At 46.2% G+C, this 14,013-nt stretch overlaps 1 protein-coding gene across 1 annotated transcript in view; it reads left to right on the forward strand.

The window, feature by feature from the left end:
• Positions 1-14,013, forward strand: part of LOC138789168 (vomeronasal type-2 receptor 26-like) — a 50,594-nt gene that overhangs the window by 21,209 nt on the left and 15,372 nt on the right. The window contains exons 4-6 of the mRNA XM_069967771.1: positions 2,232-3,029; positions 4,310-4,543; positions 6,224-6,347. Coding sequence (XP_069823872.1) covers positions 2,232-3,029; positions 4,310-4,543; positions 6,224-6,347 — 1,156 coding nt within the window. The remainder of the gene's footprint in view (positions 1-2,231; positions 3,030-4,309; positions 4,544-6,223; positions 6,348-14,013) is intronic.

Genomic DNA, 14,013 nt, shown 5'->3' on the forward strand with positions numbered 1-14,013 from the left:
TCTCTACCTACTCGCCTCAAAAGGCCCTAGGTAACTGCGGACAGCCCTGCTCTTTTAAAGGTGCAACACAAAACGAGACAGATGGACAAACACAAAGAAAGTCCAAACCAAACAGGCAACGCAGAACAAAGTCAGGTAACAATCAGATAGTCAAAGGTCAGGCGGGGGGCTCAGATAACAGGTCAAGCAAGCAGAGGAATTAGGAACAGGGATCGCAGGAGTAGACAGGGGGAACTTCGATCAGGGTATCAACCTTAATAGCCAGCAATCAGGAACTGACCGCTGGCTCTTTAAATACAGGACCAGGAGTCCAGACCAGAATGTGATTGGTCCGGACTCCTGAGTCCTGATGCACAACACATGGGGAGCTGCAGGCTGGGTGACAGCAGCGTCTGCCACTCAGCCTGAGCTTAACTCTGCTCAGCTGAGCGAGACTTCGCTCAGCTGAGCTGCCACACGTCACTGGAGCCCGCAGCACCCCTGGTAACTAGGGATGCCGTCGGGTCTCTGTGATGTCACACGGCCCCAAGGCAGGAGGACGGCGCTGCGCTTCAGCATAATTTGCTCCGGCTGGAGCGCAGCACCGTCCTCCTGTCTGGGGGCCGTGTGATGTCACAGAGACCCAACGGCATCCCTGGTTAAGTTCCTGACACTAACCCTCGATGTCTTTAGCACATGGCTTCATGTGCCAGGTGCCTCTGGACAGCCCCGCAGCCTGTGATTGCCTTAGCAGGCTCTCACTTATAGCTGGAGAATGACAGCCGCTCGGCCAATCACTGTCTGAGGTGCTCTCCCGTTTCAGTCACTCACTGATTGGTTGAGCAGCTCAGCCATTCGGTGACTGACTGAGACAGGACATTACTGCCGCCAGTGATTGGCAGAGCGGGCTGTCACTCTCCAGATATGAGTGACAGCCCACTTAGCCAATAACAGGCTGCGATGCTGTCCACTCTCAGTCACTTACTGATTGGCTGAGAGGCCCAGCCAATCAGGGACTGGCTAAGAAGAGACAGTACCGCAGCCAAGCTGCAGGACTGTCAGCAGGTCAGAGGGTGCCGAAGAGGACGCCTGGGGAATGCGGACAGGTAAGTGATCTTCAGTAAACTTTACTAAAACAGCTAAACAATTGTTTAGCTGTTTTAGTAAAGTTCGTTTAGATTCAAATTTTCAATCAGATACTCGATCAAAACGTGTCTTTCGAGTAGTGAGATACTCAATGAAATAGCTACTCGATCGAGTATTACTCGCTCATCTCTAAAAAAGATTCACCAGAATAAATGTATAACCTCATCTACTATTTGCTATGTCTCTAAAATAACAAGCTAAAGCACATACAGGTCCTGAGCTGCCTTAGACCCTTTGGTTTCTTACTAGAGATGAGCGAACCGGGTTCAGGTTCGAGTCGATCCGAACCCGCACGATCGGCATTTGATTAGCTGGGGCTGCTGAACTTGGATAAAGCTCTAAGGTTGTCTGGAAAACATGGATACAGCCAATGACTATATCCATGATTTCCACATAGCCTTAGGGCTTTATCCAAGTTTAGCAGCCACCGCTAATCAAATGCCGAACGTTCGGGTTCGGATCGACTTGGGCATGCTCCAGGTTCACTCATCTCTATTTCTTAACCTTGTTAAATATTCTCATTGCTCTGCTTATATCATTACTAGAGATGAACGAACCTCGAGCATGCTTAAGTTGATCCGAACCCGAACTTTCGGCATTTGATTAGCGGTGGCTGCTGAACTTGGATAAAGCGCCAAGGCTATGTGGAAATCATGGATATAGTCATTGGCTGTATCCATGTTTTCCAGACAATGTTAGAGCTTTATCCAAGTTCAGCAGCCCCCGCTAATCAAATGCCGATCGTTCGGGTTCGGATCGACTCGAACCCGAACCGGGTTCGCTCATCTCTAATCATTACATACTACAGCCAGGTCAGAAAAGGAAGTCACTGTGCTGGTCAACCTCTCACTGCTTATTTATTTCCAGTAAGAAAAGAGGATTGTCATGACCTCAGACCACTGACTGTCGAGAGGAAATCCCTCTGTAAGTTCCCACAACCAGATGTAAAGCAGAGCAGACTAACCTGAGCTTAGATTTCTTATACCTGGCTCCAAAACAGATTTTATTGGTTATCTCCATAATTGATGCCGTTGGTAATAGGGAACATTGTGCGGATAATTATGTTTTCCCTCGTGATAATAACCATGTTTTTATTAATATTACAGATCAGTTATGGAGCCACAGACACATTGTTGGGTGACAGACGTCTGTTCCCGTATTTTTTCCGGACTGTCCCAGACGACTACACATCTTATTTCGTCATAAGTGACTTCTTACGCTGCTTTGGCTGGACCTGGGTTGGAGTCATCGCCTTTGATGATAACATTGGAGATAGAGAAGCCAGCTTACTGACCAGTGTTCTCTCCAGTCATGGCATCTGTGTGGACTTTGTCGTCAAAGGAAATTACTGGAAGAAACAGACAGGACATATCATTAAAAGTAGCTTTGAGGTGATGAGGAAGTCTTCTGCCCGGATTATTATAGCTTGTGGAACTTTTTCTACCATCCTGCTAACTTTTGTTGCATCTTTTCGAGAAGAGAAACATGACAAGATCCTTATCCTTAATCCCACCTTCTCTCCTTATTTTGGATCTTCAGGGTTGTTCAATATCGCTATATTATTTGACCTGAAACCAGGAAAAATTCCAGACATGGAAAGCTACTTCAAAAGTTTCCATCCCTTGAGAAATCCTAAAGACAAAATCCTTGAAAATCTCTGGATTATAATGTTTCAATGTTTATCGGGAAATAAGGAAAAGGATCATTTGTATGCAGGAATTTATAAAAAGCCTCTTCATAAATGTGATGGAGCAGAGAGAATAGAACGTATTCTACCTTCATGTAGGGGAAATAGTTTCCAGATATATCTGGCTGTCCGGTCCCTGGCTGACGCCTTCCACCATATGTACATCTCTCATTGCCACCCGTCTGCAGACCATCAGATACATCAGCATACACACAAGGTGAGTCTAGGGATAATATTCCTTCCACCATATGAACATCTCTCATGGCCATCAGTCTACAGACCACCAGATACATCAGCATCCACACAAGGTGACTCTATGGGGATAATATTCCTTCCACCATATATACATCTCTCATGGCCATCAGTCTACAGACCATCAGATACATCAGCATACACACAAGGTGAGTCTATGGAGATAATATTCCTTCCATCATATGTACATCTCTCATGGCCATCAGTCTACAGACCATCAGATAAATCGGCATCCACACAAGGTGAGACTATGGGGATAATATTCCTTCCACCATATGTACATCTCTCATGGCCACCAGTCTACAGACCATCAGATACATCAGTATACACACAAGGTGAGGCTATGGGGATAATATTCCTTCCACCATATGTACATCTCTCATGGCCACCAGTCTACAGACCATCAGATACATCAGCATACACACAAGGTGAGGAGTCTATGGGGCTAATATTCCTTCCACCATATGTACATCTCTCATGGCCACCAGTCTACAGACCATCAGATACATCAGCATACACACAAGGTGAGTCTATGGGGATAATATTCCTTCCACCATATGTACATCTCTCATGGCCATCAGTCTACAGACCATCAGATACATCAGTATACACACAAGGTGAGTCTATGGGGATAATATTCCTTACACCATATGTACATCTCTCATGGCCATCAGTCTACAGACGATCAGATACATCAGTATACACACAAGGTGAGTCTATGGAGATAATATTCCTTACACCATATGTACATCTCTCATGGCCACCAGTCTACAGACATCAGATACATCAGTATACACACAAGGTGAGTCTATGGAGATAATATTCCTTCCACCATATGTACATCTCTCATGGCCATCAGTTTACAGACCATCAGATACATCATCGTCCACACAAGGTGAGTCTATGGGGATTATATTCCTTATGTAAGAGATGACTGATGTAGATGAGCCCAGGATATTGATAGTTATATTTCCGCATCCAACTAGTTCTTTCATGTTGATCCTATTTCAGTTTTTTCCATGCATCGTTTGGAGAGCAAGAGCCGGTGAAGAGTTTGATTAGTTTGCTAAGTGTGGTTCGATGTCTTTGGGTGATATTAAAGAACTAAAATTATGGGAATTTACCATACAATGACACATTACAGACTGCTTTCCCCTTACCATCTGTTTCCGTGCATTGTTATTTTTTAGTCTTTTTTGTTCTCTCATATTCACTATATTTGATGAATTCTTTGTCTCATTATAGACGGTGCACAATTACATAAAAGCCATGATGTGTTCCGATGAATCTGGAGTGGAACGGAAATGTTTCACAGAGAAAGGCCATAAGGAATCTCTCTATACCATTAATAATGCCACTTTATGGAATATTTATGACTCATCTTTGAACCCAATTGGATCATACAGGCCAAGCTCTAAGGACAGCATGGATTCTTGGTTTAACGCACAAGACATAGTATGGAAGAATAACATTAAAAGAGTAAGTTCTTTGAAGATCTTCTTGCTTTGTTTCACAGAAAATATGTTAAGGCTAAGTTCACACAACATATTTTTTTATTTAATAATGGCCGTTGTAAAACCGGACGTTATTTAAATGAGAAAAAATATTTTGCATTGATTGTAATGGAATTCCAGCCGGAGTGTATGTCGGAGTGTAACTTCACTGACACCGGCCGTCCCTTGATGGTACAAGTCTGATCTTCTTACTGTCAGTGAGATCAGGGCTGTGCTGTCACCCCCACTTAGCTTTCCGGGGACCAAACTGTTCTCCACTTGCACTGTGCCCACCCCTGCAAAGAAAGAGGTTCCATGGGGTTTACATGGAGATACTATCATGAGGATACTATGCATCCTGACTAAATCCCCTGGGGGTTATGTCACTTGAATCCTACCTTGCTGAGCCAAAAGCAGTGTGCTTATCACAGAGGAGAACAGTTTGGTCCCCAGGGGCATTAAGTGGGGATGCTATGCATTAACCTTCTGGGAAACAGACAGTAAGCAGCTATTCATACACCTGTGAAAATGATGGTTGTTCTGCTCCCACCATGTCAGATTTGGTGGACTACATTAATGATGTTGCATATTTTTTTTTTTTTATTAACATAGTCAAAGACTGATGTGGGAGTGTTTTTAGGTTTATTAAAAACATTTTTCTAGTGTGTATTGTCTTTTTAATACAGGTGTAGCAGAAGAAGCCATCATATAGACAGCATTCATTATTAAGTCGGGCTAAGTGTTGGCCCACAAAATTACTACACCAGTACCCACCACCACAGGGGAACTGGGAAGAACCAGGTATCAGTGGTCCCGGAGCATCAAAAAAATGTGACTCCTGGTCTGGGTGGTAGCAAGCTGATATTAATAGGCTGGAAAGGGCAGAATAAATGGCCCTTCCCACTTTGGTACTACTAGGCTGCTGCTGTCTTGTTTTTTACCTCGCTGATTATAAAAAAAAAAAGTGGGGGACCCTACAAACTTTTTTCATCTTCCAACTTTTTAATTATTATTAAAAAAAAAAAAATTACACAGTCAATTTTTTTTCATTGTAATAAAAACACCTCCATATCTCCATATCTTTTTACATTTCCTCTCTAAATTTATTAGAGATGAAGACATCTTAACTTGCAAATGAAAAGGCATCTCTCTTGAGGTTCTATAACAATTGCAATGCCCCTTACTTTACCGAAGCACCGCCGGGGGGGGGGGGGGGGTGGGGCGCGCAAGTATTAATTTTTATTGGTTGGAGCCCTATATAGGTTCATAGTACACTAAAACACGGTACACTAAAATGTTTTCTCTATTTTATGGGTCATTATGATTTCAACAGTGTATTAAAATAGGAATAAAATAAATTATTTAAAAAAATCATTGTATCGTGTCATCAGGAACCAGGAATTAGGCGAAAATACCTAGGAGCATCGGCACGCCATCTGCATCTGCAGGGGATACCTTCTTTTTTATGATTACACCAAACCCAGTCATGTGGAAAAATCATCTCTGGGCAACCCCTTTAATGCCATACATATTAAATAATATTTTGACCAATGTTGTGCTCGATGTCCTCCTGCAATGTGTTCAGTTACGCTGCTGAAAGATCCCACTGCCACAACATAAGGGGGAAGGTATTTACATAAACTGATGAAATTGTGTTGTTCTGCAGATGCCCAGATCCCAATGTTCAGCAAGCTGCTCACCTGGACAGAGAAAAATGGCGACCTCTAGTATACATCTGTGCTGCTATGACTGTGCCCCCTGTTCGGAAGGAGAAATATCCAATATATCAGGTAGATTCTAATGTCTTTCTAATTTTTTAGGGTTTTATCATTAAATATTTCCCATCCTTACATAATGCAGCATAATCAGATAATTGATCTTTCAAGGGGTTTGCCAATGAATACAAGTTAGACAAAGTGTTATTCTGAAGTTTGGTAGAAAAAACATGAATGATGCTGAGACATTACACCCAACAAAGTAGCATAATACTAGACATGAGCGAACGTGCTCGTCCGAGCTTGGTACTCTCACGATACTCGAGGAAATCTCATCATCCGTTTCCTGTAAGTTTGGGCGCTTTTTCGCAGCCAATAAACATGCAGGAGACTCTTTGGTACATCCTGCGATCACGTGGGACCCATACATGTCGATAGCAGCGATTGGTTGGCCAGATCAGATGACCCTGCCATATAAAACTCGGCGCCGGCAGTGCTGGCTTCAGACGTGTGCTGAAAGAGATCAGGGACAGAGCTGCTGCTGGTCAGGGAGAGGGTCAGTGTAGGATAAAGCGTTCCAGTAGGCAGGGTATATACTAGCAATACAAACAAACAGACCTTTTCAGGGCTTAAAAGCTTTTATTAATACTATTACTACAGACTGCTGGCTGGGAGTTGCAGTGCTGCTACCACGATTTCACCAGCACATTGTGGTGACCGGCTGCTGGCAGAAAGGGGCATTAGGTGTTACATACACCCCTAAGAAGTGCTCAGTGTACTTTTTTTGTTTAGGGGCTGGTGGTCCAGGTGTACTGCACTGTATAGCTGGGAGTTGTAGTGCATCCTGCATAGAACTTACTTCACTGCTCATTGTATTGGGGGTGACAGAGTGTGTACAGTTGTTGCCCATACCAGATAGCACCGTCAAGCCCCCCTAAACTAGTGTGTACTGCACTGTATAGCTGGGATTTGTAGTGCATCCTGAATAGAACTTAACTGATCATTGTAAGGGGGTGTCACAGCATGTGTGTATAGTTCCGGCCAATACCAGATTGTACTGTACAGCCCCCCTAAACTAGTGGGTACTACACTGTATTGCTGGGATTTGTAGTACACCTGCATAAAACTTCACTGCTCATTGTAAGGGGGTGTCACAGTGTGTGTCTAGGTCCAGCCGCTACCAGATTGTACCGTACATCCTCCCTAAACTAGTGGGTACTACACTGTATTGCTGAGATTTGTAGTACACTACCCCTCAAGTGATGATCCCTTTGCATGAGACAATTGCCAGATCCTCAAGGATGAAAGTCAAATTCAAAATCAAAACAGCGGTGGGGGGAGAGGTGATGAGTCACATTATGCAGGGAATGCAGTCAAATTGAAAATCGAAAGGGTGGTGGTGGGGGTAGAACTGAGTAGTTAAATTATGCAGGGAATGTTACCCCAACTGCTGCAGTCAAATTGAAAATCGAAAGGGTAGTGGCGGGGGTAGAAGTCAGTAGTTACATTATGCAGGGAATGTTACCCCAACTGCTACAGTCAAATTGAAAATCGAAAGGGTGCTGGGGGTTGTTGGCTACTTTTTGGCTACTGCTCGGCCTTAACTGGCACCCATGTAGCCTACTGGTGTGCCTGGCCTTGCCTCGTTGTTGGTGGGCCTTAACTGGCACACATGTAGCCTACTGATGTGCCTGCCCTTGCCTCGTTGTTGCTGGGCCGTAACTGGCACACATGTAGACTACTGGTGTGCCTGCCCTTGCCTCATTGTTGCTGGGTCTTAACTGGCACCCATGTAGCCTACTGGTGTGCCTGCCCTTGCCTCGGTGTTGCTGGGCCTTAACTGGCACTCATGTAGCTTACTAGTGTTCCTGCCCTTGCCTCATTGTTACTGGGCCTTAACTGGCACCCATTTAGACTACTGGTGTGCCTGCCCTTGCCTCGTTGTTGCTGGGCCTTAACTGGCACACATGTAGACTACTGGTTTGCCTGCCCTTGCCTCATTGTTGCTGGGCCTTAACTGGCACCCATGTAGACTACTGGTTTGCCTGCCCTTGCCTCGTTGTTGCTGGGCCTTAACTGGCACCCATGTAGACTACTGGTGTACCTGCCCTTGCCTCGTTGTTGCTGGGCCTTCACTGGCACCCATGTAGCCTACTGGTGTGCCTGCCCTTGCCTTGTTGTTGCTGGGCCTTAACTGGCACCCATGTAGACTACTGGTGTGCCTGCCCTTGCCGGTAATGGCCACTTTATGTTTTTTTTTTATTTTCTAACCTTCAATTAAAATTTTAAAATCAAATCGACTTCAATTCAAGTGCAATTTTCACTGTTCAAAGGAACAGACAGTGATAATGGTGGATCCTAATTTAGCATCCTTGTGTTATCCATTTCAAACCATATGACCTGTGGATGTGAACTTGCGGGGGTTCTCTGCTGTCCTTTCATTTTTTAGCTCGGTACCTCTTAAGAAGACTATTGTTATTCTTCGTACCTACCTCCAAAGAGATGCCTATCACGCACAACTGCATGAGGGTGTGAGGCTAAATCTAGCCATAATACGGCTATTTTAGTTTTAGGCGCAGCAGCACTGCCATGGGTAAGCGCCAACAAGCGGTGCTCAAACTGCTTAACAGCACCTTCTACCTTCCTTGGATTGAAAGTGTATTTGATCAAATTCCGTGGCCTCTTAAGCAGACTGTATTGTTCTCTGTGTCCTCACTGCCAGGCTCTGACGTCACACTACGTCTGCGGAGGAGCGGGACTTGTTGCCGGGGGCCCGCCGATCGTGTGTGTGTGTAATTAGCAGCGAGCTTGGTTGCGTGTGAAGAGGGGCGGAACCTGGTGGCGGCTCTGCAACTCGGCAGCCTCACACATGTACCATGCCTGGCCCATGTCATCAACCTAATGTTGCTGCGGTTCCTTAAAGCTTATCCCAATGTGACTGACTTGCTCAAGAAGGTGCACCGCATCTGTGCGCATTTCCGCAAGTCAACTGGTATTTATGTTGACTACTGGTGTGCCTGCCCTTGCATCCTTGTTGCTGGTCCTTAACTGGCATCCATGCTGACTACTGCTGGGCCTTAACTGGTATCCATGTGGACTACTGCTGGGCCTTAACTGGAATCCATGTTGACTACTGCTGGGCCTGCCCTTGCATCCTTGTTGCTGGTCCTTAACTGACATCCATGTTGACTACTGCTGGGCCTTAACAGGCATCCATGTTGAGTACTGGTGTGCCTGCCCTTGCATCCTTGTTGCTGGTCCTTAACTGGCATCCATGTTGACTACTGGTGTGCTTGCCCTTGCATCCTTGTTGCTGGTCCTTAACTGGCATCCATGTTGACTACTGGTGTGCTTGCCCTTGCATCGTTGTTGCTGGTCCTTAACTGGCATCCAAGTTGAGTACTGGTGTGCTACCCTTGCATCCTTGTTGCTGGTTCTTAACTGGAATCCATGTTGACTACTGCTGGGCCTGCCCTTGCATCCTTGTTGCTGGTCCTTAACAAGCATCCATGTTGACTACTGCTAAGCCTTAACTGGCATCCATGTGGACTATTGCTGGGCCTTAACTGGCATCCATGTTGACTACTGGTGTGCCTGCCCTTGCATCCTTGTTGCTGGTCCTTAACTGGCATCCATGTTGACTACTGCTGGGCCTTAACTGGCATCTATGTTGACTACTGGTTTTGGACAACACAGATTACTGGGTGTTCACTCTCCTGGACCCTTGGTAGAAACCGAACTTTTCCACTGTCATTCCTGCTGAGGAACGCAGTATGAGAGTGAATCAATATCAACAGACCCTGGTGCAGAAGCTTAAAATGTACTTCCCATCTGACACCACTAGCGCCAGAGGAAGTAGTTCTGTGGGCCAAAGAGTGGGGGAGAGGAGGGGTGGAGCAGGCAGCTTGTCAAGGGGAAGGGGAACACTCTCCAAGGCCTTTGACAGTTTCATGGCACCCCAGCAAGACTTTGTCAACTGTCCCCAGTCTAGACAGAGTAGGGGGGAAGCCTTCAGGAAGATGGTGAGGGAGTACCTTGTATACCATACCACTGTCCTTCCCGATCACTCTGCTACCTACAACTACTGGGTTTCAAAGCTGGATACGTGGCCCCAACTGGCGCTTTACGTCTTGGAGGTGCTGGCCTGCCTTGCCGCTAGCGTGTTGTTGAGAGGGTCTTCAGTGCAGCTGGTGCCATCATCACTGAAATGCGCACCCGCCTGTCCACTGACAGCGCTGACAGGCTGACGTTTATAAAATTGAAAAAAAGCCTGGATTTCACCTGAATCCAACTGTCCACCCGGGGAAAGCAGCTCAACATGAAGATTCTTGGTATGTCCTCTCCTCCTCCTCTTCCTCCTCCTCCTCTTCCTACAATTCTCAGCCAACTGCCAAGTCTTCTTCCGCCATGCAGGGTCTGGCCTCATTATTGGGAGGCTCAATTCCTTCCTCACTCCTTATGGTTCTCTGTGTCCTCACTGCCATGCTCTGATGTCACACTATGTCTGCGGAGGAGTGGGACTGGTTGACGGGGCCCGCCGATCACGCCCCCACCAACCAGCCTGCTGTTTTATTTTATTTTTTTGTAGCAGTGTACCCTTGATGGTGAGTGCTGACTGACAACTGGCCTAGCCAGTTAGCTGTCAGCACCCGGGTTCATGACCACTACATATCCCAGCCCCTGGACTCACTCCAATTTTTGGGTGGACTAACTTGTAATGGCTCTCTTTGTCTGGCCTAATTTTTGGGAGGCTCACTAGCTTCCTCACTCACTTGTAATGGTTCTCTGTGTGTTCAAGGCCCTGCACTGTCTAACCTAGTTTTGGGGAGCCTCACTAGCTTCCTCACTCACTTTTAATGGTTTTCTGTGTGCTGAATGCTATGCTGTGTCTGGCCTAGTTTTGGGGAGCCTCACTAGCTTCCTCACTTACTTGAAATGGCTCTCTGTGTGTTCAAGGCCCTGCAGTGTCTGGCCTAGTTTTAGGGAGCCTTACTAGGTGTGCCTGCCCTTGCCTCCTTTTTGCTGGCCCTTAACTGGCATCCATGTTGACTACTGCTGGGCCTTTACTGGCATCAATGTTGACTACTGCTGGGCCTGCCCTTGTTTTTTTTTCTTTTATTATTTGTATAGCGCACACAGATTCTGCAGCGCTTCTGTTTTTGGGTGTGGGAGGAAACCGGAGTACCCGGAGGAAACCTACGTAAACACAGAGAGAATATACAAACTTTTTGCAGATGTTGTCCTTGGTCGTCTTTGAACCCAGGACTCCAGCGCTGCAAGGCTACAGTGCTAACCACTGAGCCACCTGCTGCCCTTTCCTCCATGTTGGCTACTGCTGGGCCTTTACTGGCATTCATGTTGACTACTGCTGACTACTGTGGTGCCTGCCCTTGCCTCCATGTTGGCTACTGCTAAGCCTTAACTGGCATCCATGTTGACTACTGCTGGGCCTTAACTGGCATCCAAGTTGACTACTGCTGACTACTGTGGTGCCTGCCCTTGCCTCCATGTTGGCTACTGCTGGGCCTTAACTGGCATCCATGTTTGCTACTGCTGACTACTGGTGTGCCTGCCCTTGCCTCCATGTTGGCTACTGCTGGGCCTTAACTGGCATCCATGTTTACTACTGCTGACTACTGGTGTGCCTGCCCTTGCCTCCATGTTGGCTACTGCTGATCCTGCCTGGCCTCCATGTTAACTACTGTTGCTCCTGCCTGGCTTCCATGTTGACCAACAAAACACAGTTATCACTAAACTTAAGGAGAACAGCGAAAAAAATTCCAATGAAATACTCAATCAAGAGTCTCCACTGATGCCCCAAAAAATGTAAATATGCAAAACAGGAGTCCGTGGAGCCTCGGTTGCGAGTCTCAAAACACGGGATAGCCAGATATCTCTAGCCTGTTGCCACGGGGTGCCTCCCTGATAGGGAGAGCACCACACCACCCTGTTAAATAGCCCCTTAAGTCCCACTTGGTTGCGAGTATTGGAACATAAATAGGGAAACACCAGGGTGGCCCCTTTTTGTCAATGTCTAACTCAAGGTGCGAGTATTGCGATCATGACGAGGGCTTGCTATGGCCTCCATGTTGGTTGCTGTTGCTCCTGCTTGGCCTCCATGTTGGCTTCTGTTGATCCCGGCAGTTCTCTGTGTGCTCAATGCCATGCAGTGTTTGGCCTAATTTTGGGGAGGCTCACTTTTTTCCTCACTCACTTTTAATGGTTCTCTGTGAGCTCACTGCCATGCTAGGTCTGGTATAATTTTTTGAAGGCTGACTGGCTTCCGCTTCTACCTTGTTCACTCTGTCCTCACCACTATGCTGTGTCAGGCTGAATTTTTGGGTGGTTCATGATAAGCTACCTCTGTTTTAATGGTTTCCTGTGTTCTCAATGCCATGCTGTGTCAGGCTGAGTTTTTGGGTGGTCCCTATGCCTACCTCTGTTTTAACCAGGCTGTTGCACAGAATTAGGCATAATGGTGCCATTAGGCAGCCTCAGAGGCATGCGTACATGCTGCCCCTGCTGTTTCCTGTCCATTTCCGTTGTGTTTCCATCAATTTCTGAGGTTGACAGGTTTTCACACGACCTTCCCTCTACCGAACTTGAGTCCCCTCAAAAAATGCTCGAGTCTCCCATTGACTTTAATAGGGTTCGTTACTCGAAACATGCACTTACGAGCACCCGAGCATTTTAGTACTCGCTCATCACTACATAATACTAATCCTACATCCTAAACATATACAGATGCCTTTGTTGTCACACTATTGTTCCACAGAAAGGTTATGTATGGCTTTAATGCCATACCAAGTGGGTTTAAGACCACAATATTCAGCATGTATTGCTGAAATGCATTGTTAACTCCTGGAAAACTGAGATTCAGGGTGCCTTCCCATCTACTGGATCCTCAGTGGATTTAGAGAAATCTGCTGCGGATCCAGTGTCATTAAACCCTACACACCGCTCTAGCTTGCTTCGGGGGGGAGGGGGGGAGACATGCAGTGTTGTGGGCAACAGACTAGATGTGCTGCTAAAGTAACCCTTCCCCACATGATGGTGGACTGCTACAGCTATACAGGGAATTACCTACTAGGGAATACGTAAAACATGGGGGACTATGTTAAACCTATTGGAGGACTAGCAGGGGAGTAACATAAAGGGGGATGCCTACTACTGGGGGGACTATGAGAAAGGATTACTTGGGAACGCCTAAGATGGGGACTACTATCTGCATAGAGATGCCGAAATACTATATTGATGCACAGAGGGGCATCTGACTACCTGCTGAAGGACAGGGGGCGGGAGGATAACTACCAGGGAGTTATTACCTACATAGTAATGCCAAAGGGGATACTGTCAGCATTATTATATGGATACACAGAGGGGTGTCTAAATAGCCTAATTATTATATGGATACAAAGAGGGGGAGCCAAGCTACTATATGGATGTACATTATGGTGCCTAACTACTATATGGATGCCCAGTAGGACACCTAACTACTATATGGGGGCACTGAAAGGACCTAACCACCATATAGAGGGCACTGAGAAAACCTAACCACTATACTGGTGGCACTGAGAGGTCCTAACTACTATATGGGGGAACAGAAAAGCACATAACTACTATATAGATGAACAATGCCTAATTACTATAAGAATTCCTATTAGTGATGAGCGAGCATGCTCGTCCGAGCTTGGTACTCGATGGAGTATTAGGGTACTCAATGGTACTCGTTACTCGGACA

This window comes from Dendropsophus ebraccatus, chromosome 4 (assembly GCF_027789765.1).
Source record: "Dendropsophus ebraccatus isolate aDenEbr1 chromosome 4, aDenEbr1.pat, whole genome shotgun sequence".
In the NCBI taxonomy this organism is placed as follows: Eukaryota; Metazoa; Chordata; class Amphibia; order Anura; family Hylidae; genus Dendropsophus; species Dendropsophus ebraccatus.